This window comes from Carcharodon carcharias, chromosome 2 (genome assembly GCF_017639515.1).
Source record: "Carcharodon carcharias isolate sCarCar2 chromosome 2, sCarCar2.pri, whole genome shotgun sequence".
NCBI lineage: Eukaryota > Metazoa > Chordata > Chondrichthyes > Lamniformes > Lamnidae > Carcharodon > Carcharodon carcharias.
Genome location: NC_054468.1, coordinates 42427028 through 42449011, shown reverse-complemented (window position 1 = coordinate 42449011; position 21984 = coordinate 42427028). Strand labels below are relative to the sequence as shown.

At 38.6% G+C, this 21984-nt stretch overlaps 1 protein-coding gene across 7 annotated transcripts in view; it reads right to left on the bottom strand.

The window, feature by feature from the left end:
• Positions 1 to 2120: 2120 nt before the first annotated feature.
• The window catches only part of cops7a (COP9 constitutive photomorphogenic homolog subunit 7A), a 41267-nt gene continuing 21403 nt past the window's right edge, over positions 2121 to 21984 (bottom strand). For 2 of the 7 annotated variants that reach the window (XM_041175534.1, XM_041175548.1), the window contains exons 3-8: positions 19021 to 19193; positions 18203 to 18834; positions 15433 to 15521; positions 13443 to 13645; positions 11920 to 12025; positions 2121 to 2510 (exon numbers count right to left, since the gene is read on the bottom strand). In XM_041175534.1, the coding sequence (XP_041031468.1) occupies positions 2352 to 2510; positions 11920 to 12025; positions 13443 to 13645; positions 15433 to 15521; positions 18203 to 18227 (582 nt within the window). In that variant the 5' untranslated portion in view covers positions 18228 to 18834; positions 19021 to 19193 and the 3' untranslated portion in view covers positions 2121 to 2351. Of the gene's footprint in view, positions 2511 to 3187; positions 3269 to 10648; positions 11499 to 11919; positions 12026 to 13442; positions 13646 to 15432; positions 15522 to 18202; positions 18835 to 19020; positions 19194 to 21984 lie in introns of those variants that run through there. The other 5 variants (XM_041175514.1, XM_041175506.1, XM_041175539.1 and 2 more) reach the window with 4 other exon arrangements.

Here is a 21984-nt window from a genome sequence, read left to right as displayed (position 1 = left end):
GCATGCATGTGAAAGAGCGCATTCATCTCCCTGAGGCAAAGTGCTGCCACAGGGAGATCAGCTGTTCATTGAAAAATATTAAAAATAGAGAAAAAAAATATTCCCATGAGTTGGGACATGTCCATAACTTTAAAAACCACTTTAATTAAATTTTTAAAAACCTACACAAAACCTCATTCTGCCCATGAATGAGGTTTCATGCTTTTTCTCATGCCTGCCAGGGGTCTTAGCCTGCCCACCAACCTTAAGGTTGGACGGGCAGGTCCATTAATTACTTTAATGACTCTGTCAATGGCCTCAATTGGCCATTGATAGGCCGGCAGATGCACAGCTGATTTAGCTGAGCTCCCGCCTACCTGAAAATTTAAATGGGGCGCGTTGATGTTGGGAGTTCTGCTCGACTGCGCATCATTTTATGTGTCGGCGAGCTGGCCCTGCCCCTCACTCGCCGACAGGAAAATCCTGGTCTGTGTGATTCATGCACAAGAATACCCAGATCCTTCAGTGGTGCACTTTTTTGGAGTCTCTCTCCATTTAAATAATAGTCTGTATTTTGATTTCTCCTTCCAAAGTGCATGACTTCACACTTTCCTACATTAAACTCCATCTGCCAAGTTTTGCCCACTCACTCAAATTATCTATATCCCCTTGCAAATTCTTAATGTTCTCATCACCCTCCCACCCATTTTTGTATCATCAGCAAATTTGGATACATTCCCCTCCAGTTTTATCACTGTTGTCATGTAGGAAATGCAGGGGTTATCCATGGTATCCTGATATTTATCCTTTAATCAACATCACAAAAAAGATTATTTAGCAATTATCACACTGTTTGTGTGTGTTTGCTAAGCGCAAATTCGTTGCCACATTTCCTACAACAATGACACTTCAAAAAGCACTTCATTGACTGTAAAGCATTTTGAGACATCCAATTGTCATGAAAAGCACTATATAAATGCAAGTTTTTCATTTCTTTTTACACAGGGTCCAGAATGGCTGCTTCTTCCACCTCATCTTCCTGCTCTCCTTGTAGAACTTGGGGTGGAATTTTACACTGGTGGGATTTTACGATCGTGCCAAAGTCAATGGATTTTTGAACAGCTCACCACATATTATGGCCCCATCCCTGTCACAATGGGGCTGTAAAATTCCATCTTTAGTTTCCCTTACTTCTCTATCCCATTCCCTGGTGCTATTGGAAGCTACTCTAACGTGACATAAAACACCTCTAGGAACCCAGCACAAAGCTACCATAAACTTTGCATAACTAAAAGTTACTGAAAACCACCTCAACTACAACTTGTGTAGCAGCCCTTTAATTTGCAATGGTCCCATCTTACAGCTGCACCTCAGTCTTTGGTGAGCGATGTAATAATTCATAGACTAAGTTCCCAAAAATGAAATTTTAAATCTGGTGCCGCATCAGCTGGTTTGACCATGTGACATCAGGATAGCATCAGAGGAAGCCTTCACGCCATGCAGGAAGCAACAGGTGATGCAATCCACATCCAGTAAATGATGCAACCCATCTGTAGTACTGCTACAAGTGGTGTTATGCAAATTAATTTTTAGCTCATTGTCTGAAACATCTCACCTTGTTTAAAAATGAGTTTTTGCTTTTCATTGGAAAAATGTAATCATGTTTGAGTTATAACTAATAAGATTACCTATTTATAAAGTTATGCAGCTATACGTATTTGTACTCTTAAATGCAATTTTGCTTTGAAAAGGGATTTTCAAGCTAAAGTTTGGCTTTTTAGCTCTAATGTTAAAGAAACCATTAATTGCATCAAAGAGCCCAGTACTATTTTCATCTCTTTAAATTGTGTTTTTGAGCAACCACATTTGATGCCTGTAGATTATTTTTAGTACCTCAATTTGAGATGATTGAACACAAGATTTATGGAGCGAAGTATTTGAATGAGTATCTCAAAATACTAGTTATTAGCTTTTTGTTTAAATTTCTTTAAAATAAACTGTAGAGATTACTTTTAAAGTAACGTCATCACAGAATAATGTTTGTGGTACAATGTGTACCTATGGACGTATAATCAGTCACTGTAGAGCACACTGAACAAATGTGAACATATGAATGCAAAAATCCTGTATCACTTCAGAAGTCAGTTTGTAACTAGTACCTTTTAATAGGAAAGGATGATTCAGTAGTCATTCAGTTTTCTATTATAAAACCTGTGTATTACAAAAAAAGAAACATTTTCAAATGCACAAGAAAAGCTATTTAAATCTTTTTCTTTGTCATTTGGGAGAACCGTTGCACAGTTCATTATATTTTCATTTCTTCTCAGTTTCAGTTTCCCTATAAGAATTGGAATAATCCTTCCCACATTTTTCTAATGACGGCTAGATGATAAACTTTTAGATTTTGAGAGTTTCTTTGTAGATGGACGTTGTTCAACAAGCTGTGGCGTGTCACGATCCATGGGATGCTGATCAGGATCTTGTGTTGAGGTAGAGGCTGTTGCCTTCAATGTCTTCTTTATGTTGGCCACCTTAAACAAAAATCACAGCCATAAAAATTCATGTCCTTTTTTGTTGGATAATGTAGAACCATGATGCACAGCAGAGCACTTGAACTACTTCAGATTTTTAGAAAAAAAGTTAATTTGGCACCATATTGCCATGCACCTAACTTTTAATATCATTTATTAAATCCAATAAGCTGTACGTTTTCTGCTAGATAATTTAATTTATTCATGTTTATCTATTTAAACTCATCAGAATGTGCTTGCTCCACCTTTCACCTAATGTATTGTTCAAGTCCCTGCTTTCTTTCCCCTCTTTTGTTCTACAATATTCTAAATTAAGCTTATAATGTCGAACAGTAATTAAAACTATGAATATATTGTTTCAATGAAGCAGCTACAATAGAAAAAAAATCATGTGCATGTTTTCTCCAGGTCCTATTTTGCACCAGTCACTTCTAAAAGACAATAAATATTTAGGACTTTGGTTGGACACAATTATAGACTTGTAAACTGAGATTTACACACAACCTGTAAAACAGATTATATTTTGCTTAAGCAGCAGCAGCTGTTCTTTAGTGTAGTAAGGTTATGTACATAAAAATCTATACCTCCAGGAGAAATGGTTCTATTAGGGCAACCCAAAGGTACTGAACAACAATTCAGATGAGGAATGAAAAATGAAGAAAGACTGTCTTGCATTTACATTGTGTCTTTCCTTTCATGATCTCAGGAATGTCCCAAAGCTGTGCTATACCCAGATCTCATTGCGGCTGTGGGTCTTGCTGTTTCAGGTTGGTTGAAGTAAGGAAGAAAAAAAATGAAGCAGAAAAAATACACTTAACAGTATCTAGCACCTCCTACCACCCAGCCACATAAGACATTCATGGCCATCTCTCAGCAAGTTAATCCTCTATCTTCTTGGCAATTGGGATGGGTCGATCAGGTAATCAAAAGGTGAGAATTTACAAAGGAAGAAAAATTATTGAAACATTTTATCTAAAATGCAGAAACTGTTTCAATTAGATTCATGAGGAGGAGGAAAGAAACGTATATAGTGCTCTCACATATACACACAGCATGTTTCAATATGCCACAATAATGGATTACTTTTGAAATTCAGTCACTTATAAAAAGACTGACATTTATACAGCATCTTTCATGGCCTTGGGGCATTCCAAAGCACTTTAGAGTCAATGAAGTACTTGTGAAGTGCACCCACTGTTGTAATATAGGACAGGATGATCTCATAAACAGCAAAATGCATAACTAATTAGTCAATATAAGAACACATAAAGTTTAAATAATCAAACTTCTAAGTTAACTAAACATTACCAAAAATAATTAAACTTCTGTTTTATCATAATGTTACTTTTAAACCACGACCATAAACAACTAGTAACATTTCTCTTTCTTTCATAATTTAATTCAAAAGTGCTTGCTTGTGTTGTTTGGTAAGATAAAAATTTGTTTCTTTCAAATGGAATCCTAGTTTAAAATCACAACTGTAACCATCCATACCACATTTAAATAAACACTAATTCCTGCCACTGGACAGGAACAGGAACTCGGCTCCTACACCCTCTGCCGGTGGATATTTGGTTTCTCCTACCATTGATTTACTATTGTGCAACTGCTACTCATTGCCGCTGCTCCCTCCTGATTCCTGTTGTCTGCTTCACCACTCCCTGCCATCGTGCACCATTCCCCTGGCTGCCTGCCATCCTCCCTCTGCTTCCTGCTCTCTTTGCCACTCCTTCCAACTCCCTGCCACCTATTCTGCCACTTCCTCCCCGCTGTCTGTGGAAGGGAGTAGTGGCGGAATGCAGACAATGGGGGCAAGAGAGAGTGGCAAACAGAAAGGAGGGAGCAGAAGCAGAAGGGAGTGGCAAAGAGATCAGGATGAAAAGAAAGGAGTGCAACTGGTAGATAGTGGAATTATTGCGAGTTTGGTGAGAAGGGAGTTCGGTGAAGACACGAGGGAGGTGCTCCTTTCTTTCTCAGCCTGCAGGAGACCAAGAGTTGAAAAACTGCATGAGAGGGCCAAGTTTTGAAAACATCCAAGAATGACATCACAGAAGAAACAAATTCATCAGCTGGTGAGAAATTGCTGTTAATGATGGTCTTCAAGTAGCTGGAAATGAGAAAAACACATTCTTTTCAAAAGAAGCTACTTAGATTTCAGTAAGAAACACTGGCAACAGGGAAGTAAAGTTAAGCCAAGGCCAGGTAAAATAAAATAGTATAAATTAACCAAAGTAAAATAAAGTTAATAAAAGAGAAATAAATTGAAGCCATGCAGGTTAGCTCGGTCGTGTGGAATGCATATCCTGCAAAATGTGGGAAGCCGTGGATGCAACGGTATCCTAGACGCCCACACACGTGCAGGAAGTGTCATTATCTGCATAACCTTGTGCTCCGGGTTTCGGAGCTCACACGGCAGCTGGAATCACTGTGGCACATCTGCAAGGCAGAGAGCTACATGGATACTCATTCAGAGAGGTGGTCACATTGGAGCTTAGGAGCCTGGAGGCAGGAAGGGAAAAGGCGACTATTAAGCAGTCTAAAAGAAGCAGACATGTAGTGCAAGGGTCTCCTGGGGTCCTGTTCGCCAATCAGTTTCCCATTTTGAATACTGGTGAGGAAGTTGGTTCCTTGGAAGAGTGGAGTCAGAGCCAGGTTTGTGGCACCACAGGCAATTCTGCTGTACAGGAGGGGAGGAAGAGGAGGGGAAGAGCAGTAGTGATAGGGGATTCATTAGTTAGGGGACCAGACAGGCGTTTCTGTGGCCATAGACATGACTCCAGGATGGTAGTTGCCTCCCTGGTGCCAGGGCCAAGGATGTCATGGAGCGGCTGCAGAACATTCTTCTGGGGAGGATGATGAATCAGAGGTCCTGGTCCACGTTGGTACCAATGACTTAGATAGGAAAGGGGATGAGGTCCTGAAAGCACATTTTAAAGGAGCTAGGAAGGAGATTGAAAAGCAGGACCTCCAAAGCAGTAATCTCAGGATTACTCCAGCAATTGAACACGTGACTGGAAAGCTCATGTAGGAGGGGTGTCATCAGATTTCTGAGGCTTTGGGACCAGTTTTGATGAAGGTGGGACCTATACAAGCTGGATGGCCTACACCTGAACAGGGCTAGGACGAATATCCCCACAAGGAGATTTGCTAGTGCTATCTGGGGCACGGGGGTAGGAACCTGAAGGCAAATTCAAAGCAGGGAATGGGGGATGGATAATTAGTGAGTGACTCTGAAAGACAGAAGCAGCACAGGTTAAAAAGTGTACAGCATAGGAATTTGGCAGTGTTAAAAAGTGTATATGTAAATGTAAGGAGTGTAACAAATAAAGCTAATGAGCTGAGGGCACAAATAGATAGATGACAGCATGATATCATTGCTATAACAGAAACTTGGCTTAAAAAAAGGGGCAACATGGCAGCTTAACATCCCTGGATATAGAGTTTTCAGGCAGGATAGAGAGGGGGGATAAAAAAAGGTGAGGGTGTAGCATTATTGGTTAAAGAGTCAATTACAGCTGTGGAAAAGGGATAATATTCTAAATGAAGCATCAAATGAGGCCATATGGGCTGAGCTCAAATAGAAAAGGGGCAGCCACATTGCTAGGAGTGTACAATAGACCCTCAAATAGAGGAAGGGAGTTAGAAGAGCTTATATGCAGGCAAACTTCTGCACGCAAAAACAATAGAGCAGTAATAATTGGGGATTTCAACTACCCTAATATCAATTGGGATACGAACAGTGTGAAGGGCACAGAGGGCATAAAATTCGTGAACTGCATTCAAGAGAAATTTTTCAGCTAGCACATAACAAGCCCAATGATAGGGCGTGCAATTCTAGATTTAGTCTTAGAAAATGAAGCTGGGCAAGTGGATCAAGTAGCAGTGGGGGAACCACTTTGGAAATAGTGACAATAATAGTTAGATTTAGCATCTTTATGGAAAAGGACGAAGCTAGAACAGGAGTAAAAGTTCCAAATCGGGGGTGGGGGGAGGACAAATTTTACAAAGCTGAGAGGTGAACTGGTGAAAGTAGACTGGATACAGCTACCAGAAGGGAAAATGGTGTCAAATCAGTAGAAGGCATTCAAAAGTGCTATTCTACAGGCAGTGTAGACATGTTCCCACTAAGAAAAAGGGTGGTACTGTCAAATCTGGAGCACCCTGGGTTATTCAGAGGCATAAAAGAAAGATAAGCTTTCTTTTTATGCTTTTTGATAGTCACAAAAAGCTTATTCTCATTGAGAACCCTGCCCACAAGATTTGAAAATTTACTAGGATGATGCCTGGCCTGGAGCGTTTTAGTTAAGAGGAGAGGTTGGATAGACTGGAGTTATTTCCCTGGAGCAGAGGAGATTGAGGGGGCACATGATTGAGGTGTATAAAATTATGAGGGGCATAGATAGGGTAGACAGGAAGGAACTTTTCCCATTGGTGGAGGGATCAATGACCAGGGAGCATAGATTTAAGCTAAGGGGCAGGAGGTTTAGAGGGGATGTGAGGAAGAATTTTTTCACCCAGAGGGTGGTGGGAATCTGGAACTCACTGCCTGAAAGGGTGGTAGAGGCAGACACCCTCATAACATTTAAAAAGGATGCCATGGCATACAAGGCTATGGGCCTAGTGCTGGAAAATGGGATTAGAATGGTTAGGTACTAGTAGTTTGACCGGCACAGACTTAATACTATAGAAAGCCGAGAGGAGTATAGAAAGTACAGGAGTAAAGTAAAAAAGGAAATTAGTAAAGCAAAGAGGATACGAGAAAATATTGACAGGTAAAATCAAAGAAAACCCAAAGATGTTTTACCAGTACATTAAAAGCAAGAGAATAACTAAGAAAAGAGTAGGGCTTATCAGAGATGTACATGGTAACTTGCATGTTGATGCTGAAGATGTGGGCAGGGTTCTCAATGAGTACTTTGTCTCTGCGTTCATTAAGAAGAGGGACGATGCAGACATTCTAGTTAGAGGAGTGTGAAATATTAGATACAATAAGCATAATGCGAGAGGAAGCACTGGAGGGACTGACATCCCTGAAGGCAGATAAATCAGCAGGGCCACATGGATTTGTATCCCAGTTTGTTAAAGGAAGTCAGGGACGAAATAGCAGATGCTCTGAGGATCATTTTCCAATCCTTACAAGAAACAACTAAAGTACCAGAGGATTGGAGGTCTGCGAACATTGTACCAATATTTAAAAAGAATGCACGGGATAGATCAGAAAGTTATAGGCTGGTCAGTCTGACTTCGGTGGCGGGCAAATTATTGGAATCAATTCTGAGAGACATAATAAAGTGTCACTTAAAGGCACGGACTGATCAGGGATAGTCAGCATAGTTTTGTTAGGGAAAGATCGTGTCTTACTAACTCAAAAGAATTTTTTGAGGAAGTAGCAAGGAGGATTGATGAGGGTAGTGCAATGGATGTTGTCTACATGGAGCTTAGCAAGGCATTTGACAGATTCCACATGGCAGATTGGTCAAAATAGTGAGATCCAATGGGGTACAGGGGAAGTTGGCGAGTTGGATCCAAAATGGGTTCAGCAACAGTGTCAAGTAATTAGCATATTTTTCCTAATATTATTGTGGGATACTTTTTAGCCAGCTTATGTGTGTGTGTTTGTATGATTCTGTGGGTGTGGCTAATTTAATCAAACTAGAGATGGTTAGACTGCAAGGTTTAAATTATCAAAGAAGTGAGATGTAAAACAGGCATTTGAAATGGAGATGAGTAGCGCTAGGGTGAGGTCAGCAGATACGGTGTGAATGAAATTTGATTTTTTAGATAAGTGGAGAAGCGTTTGGTTTTCAAAGGGATGTGGAAAATAGTTACAACTGGCAAGATAAATAAGGCAAGGTTATTACGTTGAATTTTTTCCCAAAAGTGCTGCCATTTGAGAACTTCTTATATATTCTGGGCACAGTAACTTCTAAAAACAAGTGGAAACAATGGGATTTACAAAAAGTACTGTTTACAATTTCAGCTACAGATTTATTTTCGTATTTTAATCTTCAGATAGAAATCAAAATCTTGATGTTTGTGGGTTCATACCCGTTTGCAAGCTTATCCAATTTTTGTTCTATTTATTGTATAATTACCTTTGGAGTCTGCTCCATGAGGAAATATGGGACCATTGATAAGTACTCAGTCAAGCCTATGCATTTTTAAACCTTCCTTGCTGTCTACAAGCATTACTTTGCTCACTTATTATTCTGCAGCCTTTTAGACATATTTATTTCAGACATGGGTATATGGCTCCCACGGGTGGTTCACTGGGTAAATATTTTTAAAGATGGATGGAAGGCTGAGAGGTGTAGCCGTGTGAGATCTTGAAAGATGACTGAGTGAAACAGACTTGGAGAAAAAGCACCTAGCTACCCTGCAGAAGTTTACTGTTCCAGTAACCAAAATTGTGTTAGAAGCCTTTGGAAATCCATTGTCCAGTGGGTGCTTGTGGTGAAATTGCTGGATGACTTCATAAATTTGGAATCTATTTGCCTTAAGATGGGTGTGTAGTTGGGAGTCTGGTTAAGTAGGAATTTTGGGAACAGTTATAACTGTGTAACTGTAATCTTGTGTGTGTGTTAAGTTTTTTCTCCTCTTTTGATAATAAATGTTTTAACTTAATCTTTAAAATCTCTAAAGGTGGTAGTAGACTTCATTACTTCTGACTTCAGTGCAAAAGCCTTCTTGTAATAAATACAAATTGCAAAATCATTGTGATAGCGTGGCCAAGTTTCCCTTATGGATTTGGTCAGCCTGGTAAATACCACCTGCCATATCATAACAACAGGAAACAAAGGGTAATGGCTGATGGCTGTTTTTTGCAAATGAAAAGCAGTTTCCAGTGGCATTCCACAGGGCTCAGTGTTAGGACCCTTGCTGTTTGTTGTTCATATTAATGATTTAGACTTAAATGTGGGAGGATTGGGAAATTTGCAGATGACACAAAAATTGGCCATGTAGTTGATAGTGAAGAGATAGCTGTTGTCTCCAGAATGATATCAGTAGTTTGGTTGAGTGAACAGAAAAGTCAATGGCATTCAATCTGGAAAAGCGAGAGGTAATGCATTTGGTGAGGGCAAACACAAGAAAATACTCAGTTAACCGGGAGGAAATTGAGAGGGGCTGAGGAAGTGAGAGACCTTGGAATGCATGTCCACCAGTCCCTTAAGATGGCAGGACAGGTCGATAAGGTGCTAAAGAAAGCATATGGAATGCTTTCCTTTATTGGATGAGGTATTGAATACAGAAGCAAGGATGTAATGATGGAACATTATAAAATGTTGGTTGGGCCACAGCTGGAATTCTGTGTACAGTTCTAGTCAACACATTAGAAGGACATAATTGCTCTGGAGAGAGTACAGAGATTTACAAGAATGTTGCCAGGGCTTGAAAATTACAGCTCAGAAAGAAAGGTTGGATAGGCTAAGGTTGTTTTCCTTCGAACAGAGGAGGCTGAGGGGTAACAAAATTGAAGTGCACAAAATTAAGATGCCTAGGTAGATAAGGTAGACAGGAAAGACCTGTTCCCCCTAGCTGAGGGGTCAATTACCAGGGAGCATTTTAGGTGATTGGGAGAAGGAATTTAGAGGGGACATGAGGAAAAACTTTTTCACCCAGAGGGTAGTGGGCATCTAGAACTCACTGCCTAAATTGATGGTTGAGGCTGAAACATTCAACTCATTTAAAAGGTATCTGGATTTGCAATGAAGTGCCGTAACCTGCAAGGCTATGGACCAAGAACTGGAAAGTGGGATTAAAAAGGAACGGTTAGTTTCTTTTTTTCTGGCTGACACACACACACTAGACTGAATTGCCTCTTTCTGTGCTGTAATTTTTTTTATGGTTCTAAGGGAGTGGAGAAGAGATCAGGACGAAGTGGGAAGCAGGAGGGAGCAATAAAGGGAGTAGGAAGTGGACAATGGTGGTGGAAGGGAGCAAAAACAGTTGTGTGTTTTTTTCCCTCTCTGGTCTGTGCCATCATTGATGCAGGCAGCTGCCTGGGACGTCACTGTCAGTGATGTCACAGACACTGCAACTGTTGTGCAGGATGTCTGCCCTCTTCAGTTGTGGTGTCAGCAAGCACAACATTAAGAAAAAAGGTAGACTACATTAAAATAAGTCATAAAGAGAAGGTATGGATGGAAAATATATGTTTATTCAACAGCTTTGCTAAACACAGGAGTTACCAGACAGAAGGTACTAAACACAATTCAGGAAGGAGTTGAATTAATATCAGCGAAGAAAAGTCAGGTTAATTCAATGACTGTGTAACTATAACTTGTAAACTGATGATACAGCTGCAGAAATAATATCTGGATAAACTTTCACAGCATGATGAAGACACTAAGATTGAACAGGCTGGGGCTCTTTTTCTCTAGAGATGATGACTTAGGGGTAACTTAAATGACGACTTTGAGATTATGACAGGATTTGATTGGGTGGACGAGGAGATGTATCCACTTATGGTGAAACCAGAACCAGGTGCCATCAATACAAGATAATCATTAATAAATTGAATCAGGAATTCAGTAGAAACTTTTTTACCCAACAAAGTGGTTAGAAACTAGAATTCACAGCCAGTAGGCTGCAGTAGCAAATAACATGTATTCGTGCAAGCTAGTTAGGCACAAAGGAGAAAGGATTGGAAGGATATGTTGAAAGGGTTAGATGAATTGAGGTGGAAAGAGGCTCATATGGAGCATAAATATCGGCATGGACCTGTTTCTGTGCTATAAATACTTAATAATACTGTGTGATACAGAAGCCTGATTACTGTAGTAAACTACTCAAATGACAGGAAGCCGGAGAGTAAACATTTAAGAAAATGATTTGTAAAGCACTTTACTTTTGCTTGTCCTTTAATGTAGCCTAAACAAAGCTTTTTCCTTATCCATGTTCTGCCTCCTCCTAGCTCCCATCCATGATTTTGGTGGTGGGTTTTAAATGGATAAAACCAAACTGAAGCTCAAAAGTCTGATGGTTAACCTGGTTACAAAAGCACATTTGGTTATCAAAAGGCAACTAAACTAACCGGCAACCTACGCAGCCCAATAATGCTAGGATAAGTGTACTTGTCCATGTTAGCATAAGGTTTAATTGGATATATTATCCACAGGATACACTTAGCCACTTTCCTTAATTAAGTTGCTCAAAAGCAGTCCTGCAAAGTTAGGTGGGGTAATGAATATGAGCATTGGAGGGAATGGGCAAAGAAAAAGCAATCTATAGAAATGTTTTGCAAATTATTTGATTGTCAGAAGGTATTTGCACATTTGAAGGTTTTTTTTGTAACATTCTAGCTTCTGGAATTAATGATAAAATCCAGTTAACAAGTTAAATTGTACAGGTTCGATGGAAAAAGCAGGATTGATGGGTCAATAGTCTTCTTTTAATCTTCTTAACTCACCTCAGTTTCTACCTGCTGCTGAGTTTTTGTATGACCTTCCTTATACTGATTTACACGGAGGACTTGCTGCTCAATTCCTAGCAGAACTGCTTGACAACAATCGCACCTGTTAAGAAACAGGACAAGTTGTTGGAATAGGACCTTTTTTCAGACAGCCTGTCATAGAGAAATGCATTAAAAAAACACTTAAGATAACTGGTGAATATATTTTCATAAACTTGTGTGAATCTAGAATATGATGCAATTACATGACGAGCTGTATTTCAGAAAAGACATAATTTCGTATCTTTAAAATGTCACATGATTAACAAATAACAAAATCCTCTCTAATTGTAACATTGTTTAACAGATGAGTATCTTTCCACTAAAGTTAGCCATAGGTCTTGAACATAACTGCTGCGTATACATCAAAAAATATTTCAAAATGGCCCATTTGCTAATATTTTTGTAACATCCCTACTTTTCAGATATTGAGGATTTATTTCCAGTGCCTGTCAGATTTTGTTAAGAGTACATAGGTTAGCTCCCTTTTGTTTAGAGTGAAATGCATTTGCAAAGCCCAAATGATAAAAGATAATACAAGTGCTGAACATGTGCTTCATATTTCTATTTTACAGGGGTCCAGATTTAACTAGATAAAAAAAATCAATACATGGCCCGCTCAGTTGACATTACTTTTCCACTATAAAATAAATCATTAAAAACATGAAAGAACCAGGCACTGGGAGGGGATACATCTGTATGATTTGATTTTAGGATGGCAAAAAGGACATAAAATGAGCGATCCATATCTGAAACATTTCGTTGTGCTTATCTAAGGAGGGATATACTTGATATAGAGAGCGCAATGGAGGTTCATCAGATTACCTGGGATGGCAGGATTGTTTTATGAGGAGACAATCTCTGTATTCCTTAGAGTTTCTAAGAATGTGGGTGACCTCATTGAAACTTACAAAATTCTTACAGGGCATAACAGAGTGGATGCAGATAAGATGTTTCCCCTGGCTGGTGAGTCTAAAACCAGCGGACATAATCTTAGGCTAAAGAGTAGGCCATTTGAAACTGGGATGAGGAGGAATTTCTTCACAGTGGGTGGCGAATCTTTTGAATTCTCACCCTCAGTGGGGTATGGAAGCTTGGTCATTGAGCATGTTCAAGGCAGAAATCAATAGATTTCTGGAGACTCATGACATCAAGGGATATGGAGAAAGTGCAGGAAAATGGCATTAAGGTAGATGATCAGCCATTATCCCATAGAATGGTGGAGCAGGCTCAATGTGTTGAATGGCCTACTCCTGTTCCTATTTTAGGACCATTATATGTGGTGGCCAAAACTTGCTGTACTTATCTTCATGTCAGCACAGACATGAAATAAGCATCATGAATGCAAGTAGGTTTTCCATTAATTTGTTTCATTAAGATACTAAGAGTCTAAGGATTTTTGTGATTGTCCCCTAATATTGTCCTGTTATATAATAATTATTACTAAATAGAAGAACAAACAAAAAAAAAATCACAATTACCATTCCTGGAGAGTTTTAACAATGTTGCTGATGTCTTGCTTTTGGAGATCTCTGCCAATGCAAAAGTCAACTTCAAGAAGCTGATTTCGCTGATCAAGTTTGCCTTGTATTATATCAGTATAAATTGCTTCAATAATTAAATCCTCCAACTCTCTGAGGTTTTTTATATCAAGGTCTTTCAGGAGCATGGAATATGGAATGCACTGCCAAGTTATAAAAGAATGGTTAACAACTTCAGTGCAATGACCAAAAAAAAACACGATTCCTGATTTATAGGTATCCCTATAAGATGACCCAAATCTGAAATTATTTTTTTCAATACAGAACCAAGTATAAAAATACAAAGAATTGTTGAGATGCCATTCATTACTTTCAATGTAATATTCCTAAAAGATCTTACTGAAATTACAACTAATAGAAAAAAAAACTTTGGTTTCACTTTTTCATTAATATTAATGATTACAACATATCCAGCTAATATGAAATTGTTATTGTTCTCATACAGACATAAAACTCAGTATCATACATTAACCATAGCTTTACAAAGATTAGTTGAAAGACATTCTCTTGATGTAAAGTATAAGCTCATGAGCCGCGAACATGTAATAGCACCGTCAGTTAAGCATTCAATAGAATGAGGTTGTCAAACAAGCTATCTCTTCTCAGACCACTAGTTTAACATACCGTTGGAACATAGATTCTCAAATAGGTCATTTGTCTGGTAAAATCTTTTCTTCCAGTTAGTTAATTTTTCCTATAATCCTTATTTAGCAATTAGACTATGGAGGCAACAGCAATGATAGTACAATGCTGGCAGAGGTATGAACTGCAAAAGCAGAAGTCAAGTGAGAAATTGAGTTTAGAAGGAGAAATGAATGTGGACAAAAGACAACACTGATTTTAGATGTCAATTTAAAGCGCTACAGAGTTACTTAGGATGTTAGGAATTTTTAACAAAACCCTCATGTTAGTGCTGCATTCCACAAAGATATTGCAAATTTTAAGATAAAATTTGCAAAGGATGTTACTGCTGAGGGAACAAAATGTATTATTGGCAGCCAGCTTAAGAATCAAACACTCCTGGATCAACAGTATGATTAGATGTTAACACTCCAACTAAAGCACCCTCTATTTCCCAACAAATCTGCCTTATTTCAAAGTTAGAAAAGTAACAGTGCAACAGTTTTACATTTTTCCCCCAATCAACCATCCAGTATATTCTGAATTAATAGCCAATTTGGGGCAGTTTTATGCTGTTGGTCCATAACCTTTAGGAATTGGATTAAAACTGGCCAATCCATTTTATGTAGAGACAAGACAGATAGGAGTCAGGGAGATTTTCATCCCATCAGTTTGCCCTGTACACAAACCTAGATCCTAGAGGTGAAAAGGGTAGGGTACACCCCACAGCATCGCCTAGTTCCCTGGAATATTCTTCATTTTGATAAAATGAAACAGTACATATAACAATTAAATAAAAATGAAAAATTAAACATTTCAACTGTACTAGCGTGAGAGAGAGAGAGAATGTGAGAGAGTGAAAGAGAGTGTGTGAGAGAGAGGAGAGAGGAAAACTGTATAATCTCCTAAACCTAAGAATGCATCTGTTGTCTATGAAATATTTGCTTATAAAATGGTGCTTATGGCTTTAAGGCATTTCACAATAGACCTAAGATCTCCCACATAGCCCTAAAGTGATGGAACAATAATTTCAAATATTACTGCACTGCGTTAAATTAGCTATGGGTTTCTGTGTAGTTGATATTCACTTTTATATTGCATTAACAGTACCAATTATAGAGTATAGTTGCTATTAAAGTTAAATAAAGAAAAATTAATCCCTATGTAAACAATGTACACAAGTTCAATTGCGCTCCTACAAAAATGTGCTGGCTACAAAACTAAATTGAATCAGAACACAAAGAAAAATCACTACATGGCAATGCGTCCTGGACACCTAGCATGTATGCACAAACAAAATCTTAAGTACCTTCATTCTTGCAGCCAAGCTTACTATGGTGAGATGTTTCAGCTTGTTCTTCTGAGCTAATGTTAATTCGGGTAGACTTCCCTTATTTGCTAAACAACAGAAAATATGTAATTCTAGAAAGAACCTTTAGAGTTAATTAAAGCAAGAATCATACACAGCTCAAATCTGCTAAGTGCACAACCAGTTTTCCAAAGAAGGTTATGTTCAGATCATGCTTTCTTTAAATTCCCCGAAAGTCCATTTAATTCTTCAAATCAATTTAAACATAAACATTTATTTTATTTTAAAAGTAGCAAGACTCCTCTTAAAAATAGCCCGTTGCCTTTAGGTAACTTTTGACAGTGCATTAATTACATTTAGTATGCTACTATACAAACGGACACAGGAAAGACAATTGGAGGAGCATTTATGTTTACACCAGCAACTTGTAGAATCAAGTAAACATGAAGAGCTAATTAGAATTCTATTCTTGGTTCAGGCGTGCTTTTAAATAAACATGACCTGTAAGATTTGGGAACATTTTGGTTTTTGCATGAACGTCAAGTTTGTGTGGAAATGTCAAATACATTCCTAAGCATGAGAGAGTTAACAAGTGCTTTTTCATAACTGAAATAAACTCAATAATGCACTATATTTTAAAAAGTAAAGTTAAGCAGTTTAAATAAAGTATTTACACTGACAATTATTCTTACAATATGATGTAACTGATAACACTTTTCACAAGCAGTATCATATGCAATGTGCAATATTCTTATTGGCAAGAAATATCAGTTTGACCTTTGAGACAGTCACTTGCACTTAGAACAAACTGATTTCAACATTTATACAGTATGCACTTTTTCCCTACAAATCAAGTCAAAAGAAACAAACCTGCATTTAAATTTCAGAATATGATAGCCTTACGCTTATGATACTGGACTACCACGCCAAAGATTGAAAATGGAGGTGATTTGTGGGCTATGATGCGATTGTCATTCCACAATATGTGCACAACTCTTTTGCCGTTGAGGTGGGTAATAAATAAAAGGTGTTACATCTCAAAAATAAAAAGTCTGCTTCAGATAATTTAGTTTTCTTATAATGAAATAAGTTTGCAATAATTTGAAATAAACAAGGCAAGCAACAATGTGGAAGTTTGAAGCAAAAATTTCAAGTCTGATAGCTTTTCTTATTTGTTCATGGGATGTGGGATGGCTGGCAAGGCCAGCATTTATTGTCCACTGCTAACCGAAGGTGGTGGGGAGCCACCATCTTAAAGCACTGCAGATTGTGTGGTGAAAGTACACCCACAATGCTGTTGGGAAGAGAACTTAGGATTTTGACCCAGAAACGATGATATATTTCCTAGTCAGGATGCTTCGGGACTGAGGGGAACTTGCACGTGGTGATCCTCCCATGCACCTGCTGTCCTTGGTTCTTCTAGATGGTAGAGGTCACGGTTTTGGAAGGTGCTGTCAAAGAAGCCTTGATGATTCGCTGCAATGCATCTTGTAGATGGTACACACCAATGTTCCCTCTAATTTCATTTTGCTGTGTGCAGCCTGTTTGAAACAATGTGGTCTCTTTAAGATAGCTAAGCAGCCACACATCTTAAAGGGGCAGCTACTGGTGTAGAACCTATTTGTCCTTTTGCGAAACCACACAGCTTAGAGTGAACATTGGTACACACTGCAGCCATGGTTGTGGAGTGAGTAAATGTTTAAGATAGTGTAGGGTGTCAATAAACCAGACTGCTTTGTCCTAAATGATGTCAAGCTTGTTGAGTATTGTTGGAGTTGCAATCAGACAAGTGGAGAATATTCCATTACACTGCTGACTTGCAACTTGTAGATAGCGGAAAGGCTTCAGGAGTGAGTGAGCCCCTGCAGAATACCCAACTTCTGACCTGCTCTTACAGCCATAGGACTTAAGTGGCAAGCCCAGCGAAGTTTCTGGTCAGTGGTGGCCCCCAGGATATTGAATATGTGGGATATAGCAATGATATTGCTACTGAATGTCAAGGGAGGCGGTTAGATCTCTTTTGTGGGCGATGTCCCAAATGTTATTCACCACTTATTAGCCCAAGTTTGGATGTCGTCCAGGTCTTGCTGCATGCAGGGGCAACTGAATCAAATAATTTGAATTAAAAAGGCATAGATTGTAAGTAATACTTCAATTATGTCCTCAGGATGTCTCAATGCTTCTTGTCTGCTTAATTACATTTGCAGTAATTTTGTATAAATGGGAAAGACATTTTCTTCATTTCCATCTCTCTCACCTCACAATTTTGCCCAGCATTTAAATTTATGCCTTTTACACCATAAACAGGACATTAAAAGTTAGGTTTCCTCTCTCCTGCCCCCTCCCTATTTTTTGCTGAGTGGACAGCAACTAGTGGATATTCAACACTGTTGCTTTCCACTCTGCTGCCCAGTTCTAGCAGCATAAATTGTCAGCCCACTAGATTTGCAGAATGAGGGAAACACAGCTTTAGCTACTACTGCAGGGATCCTGGGTGCATGATCCAATTATACTGTTGAGGCACAATAGAGTATTCACATATTGCCAGGGGTGTAAATTTGACGCTTTAACTAAATTTTTGCACAGTCAGGGCTTATCCCTACTACTGCCAGACTGCATCTCCAGCAAATGCCAGGAAACCCATCTTCCACATCTAATGAGCTCAGATCAGAAATTACTGCAGCCATTAACCTCTCACGAGAAGGAATGTGATGTGGGAGCATAAAGGCCAACAACCTAAGGAGATTATCCATGGACTTTAATATCCTACCTAAATTGAACAAATAAGCCTGCATTTGGAGATTGAAGGTCTTCAACAGCTCTTTTGAGAGTTGTGTATTGAGCTGGTGTATTATGTAAGGGTTTCTTGATTCACAACCTTCAGCAAATCAACTGGAGATAAAGTCACACTGCTGATGAATTTCCAGGCTTTTGATGGTTTATAATAATTTCCTGCAAGCAGCTTCTGTTGCATCATTCACCTGAGAAATGCTGAAGATGACTTGCAGGCTCCTCTATTTTCAAGAAAATGTAGAAAGCAGTAAAAGTACCGCCAAGATTTTTTTTACATTTGGGAATAAAAGATACTTGTCAATCTGATAGCATACACCAATCACAAATCGCTTCCTGGTTTGTATTACTCCAACCTCCGTTCTGTACTAAAGTGCTAATAAAAAGAGTACTTGTGCCTTTTCGTTGGCTTCTTCAATTCATTTTCAACCAAATGATAATGCATCTTCAGAACTTAGTGAAGGATCATGTGGTGGTGATTCTCCACTTTGAGGCACAGAAGTCTTATGTTTGATGCTGTTGCATGGTAAAGTTTTGCTGTTTATGTATATGTGACCTGTGTATCTGTGGGTTATGCTATGTACTTTTAACTTCTTGAAGGTCCAGGTTCATCTGTGAAGAGAATGAATACATATTAGAGGCAATAATATGGTATGTCAACATGAGTAGATCATACATGCTAAGCAAATAATATTAGAGAAATTAAGTACAATCAGTTATTGCTCAGTTATTGTACACCAATGTTTGGATTGGTTAAGCTATTGCTGAAAGCATCACTTGCAGAGAGAGGATACTTACCAAATAGAAAATTCCACATGGGTCAAAGTCATTCCTGAAGATGTTCCAGTCCAAACATTTGGAAGGCACCCAACTCCTCAAATTTTGAAACTTCTAAAAGCATGTTCCAATCAGCATATCTGGATTAATTAATTCTAGTTGACCTAAGGTCTACGGTGCAGGACGCTATCAAGCTTGAAAAAAGAACAGATTACTAGGCAAATCTTAAAGCAGCAAGGAGGAAACACAAAACTTAGGTTTTAAAACAGTAGGAGAAATAAAGATTCTTGATTTTGAAAACAGGTTACAAAAAAAGACAAGTGTAAAAGCTCCAATTTTAAGACAGGAAAACAGGCAGACAGAAGGGTAAGAAAGATAGTGGAGAGAGGGAAAAAAAGGAACAGCAAGAGAAAAAAAAACAAAAAAGTGTACTTATTAGGAAAATAGGGACATGAGAAGTCTTTGAATCTAGGCTGATCTATACCTCAACCCCACTTATCCAGCTTAACAAAAATCTATCCATCATAGTCTTCGAAATTTCAATTGTCCCAGCATCAGCAGCCTTTTGCAGAAATAAAGTTTAGATTTCTACTAACCTCGTGTAAAAAAAATGGTTCTTTAGTTCACTCCAGAATGACCCAGCTCTGATTTTAAAACTATGCCCCCTTATTCTGAATTCCCCCATCAGAAGACAAGAGGTGGGTTTTTACTTGGATGTGCTGGGAGCTAGCTGTTCTTGCTTTGCTGCAGCTGCTGGGTTTCCCCAAGGCCTGGTTGGCCACAATTAAACCTGCAAAGCAGATTAAATCCAAGGCTTCCATCCCTTTAATATATTTAAAATGTTTACCTGCCTCCTGGGAGCAGGTTGGCTGTTGGTCCCTTATCCCTGTCTCAGTAAAATCCAGCATGCTTTAAACTTTTGGCCATTTAATTTCCCCAGACAGCACCCAATCACCCATGTTAAAATCCTAAAATAGTTTCCTTGTAATTACCTTACAGGAACATTGTCTTTTAAACACCTCAATTAGATCACTCCTCAACCTGCTATAATAACGCCAATATAAGCTAAGTTTATGGAACCAGTCATCATAATTTATGCTTTTTCAGTTCCAGCGTCACTTATGCAAATTAGTCCCGCAACTTCTCCAAGGCCAATATATCCTTCCTGAGGTGTGATGCTCAAAACTGAATACAGCACTACAAGCAGGCTCTGTACAACTGATGCACCACTTGCTCACGTGTAAATTTCTACCACCAGATAAAATCCAAAGCATCATTAGGCTTTTTGATCATTTTTGTACCTGTACACTAGCTTTTAGCTGCATCCAAGTCACTGACATACATGCTGAAAAACTGTGGCCTAAGTATATTGGGGGAACACCACTTGTCAGATCCCATAAAAAAGTATGCTTCCTTTATCTCTACTCCCTCGACCAATTTCCATGCCTTGCCACAGGTTGGCTCCAATTAAATGCATTTTTGTTTTTTGTTTAAAAAAAAAAAGCCTTATACAGAATCTTATTAAACACCTTCTGGAAGTCCATGTATAGAGTTGGCATGGACACCCCCTTATCTATCATGTTGGTGACTCCCTTAGAAATTTGAACAAGATTAGATTGAACTAGATTACTCTGCACAAATCCATGCAGACTGACTCTGATCAACCATTCTGTCCCTGTTTCCAGTCACTTCCCCCACAACTGATGTTGGGCTGTCAGGTCAGCAACTACCTGGTTTATCTCTCCTTTTCTTAAATAATGCATTTGCATAGCACCTTTAACATGGTTAAATGTTCCAAGGCACTCCACAAAATCTAATACCAGTCAGTCAGTCAAAATCTAATACCAAGCGACATAAGGAGATAACCGGACAGGTGATCAAAAACTTGATCAAAAGGATAGGTTTTAAAGAAGACTTTAAAGCAGAAGATTAGTAAGTTAGTGAGGTTTAAAGGAGGGGATTCCAGAAGCCATGGAGCAAAAGAAAATTAAGGATGCACAAGTGGCCAGAATTGGAGGAATGCAGAACTCTTGGAGGCATGCAGGGCTATTGGAGGCTACAAAGATAGGGAAGGGTGAAAACATGGAAGGATTTGAATTTTAAAAAAAGCAAATTTTAAAATTGAGGCCTTGGGAGCCCATGTAGGTCAGTGGGCAAGGAGTTTATGGGTGAACGGAACTGAGTGTCAGGTAAGATACGAGTAATAGACTTCTGGGTAAATTCAAGCTTAGGGAGGGTGGATGAGGAGATGTCAGTGAGGGAGCATTGGAATAGTAGAGTAGGTGATAAATAATGGGATTAAATTTGCAATTTTCCCATTCCAAACTCAAGAGAAAATTTCTTATAGCCTATCAAGCCATTCATGATGCTAGTAAAGCCTGGGAACAATATTCAACTCTTGTACAGATTTGGGCTACTTGAGCTTTGTATAGAGTTAAGTTGATGAGCCATGTACAAAAGAGGAAACTATTTTCTTCGAAGTAGCTTTAGCAATGGGGAAATGCGAGAATTCTTTTGAAATATGAAGCATTAATTAGGCCACAGACATCAATAGATAAAGGCAGGACAAAAGGTTAAGCTAAAAAAGTATAGCCTAGTGTCTTCTAAGGGTACATTTTCTCACTTCTTACTTTTGTTACTGAACTGTGATTATTCTAGTTGTATGCTGAGTAGGTGCCTTAACATAACCAGCAGCAAGTTTAGATGATGTCTCTTCAAAGATGTAACACTCTTATTTCAGCAGTAAGTGCAATATCTAAAGTATCCTAATATCTACAAGATTATAGTATTGCAATTTATTTTCATATCAATGTAAAACAAACTTTCTCCTTTTGGAACAGAGCTATACTGTGCAATGTTCAACTTCAGACAGATATTTTCATACTAATATAACTATGGCTTCACAACTCTAACTATGTTCTTACATGTATTATCAATCATTAGGATGTGATGCCTATTATATTTGACAAATGAAACAAATACTTT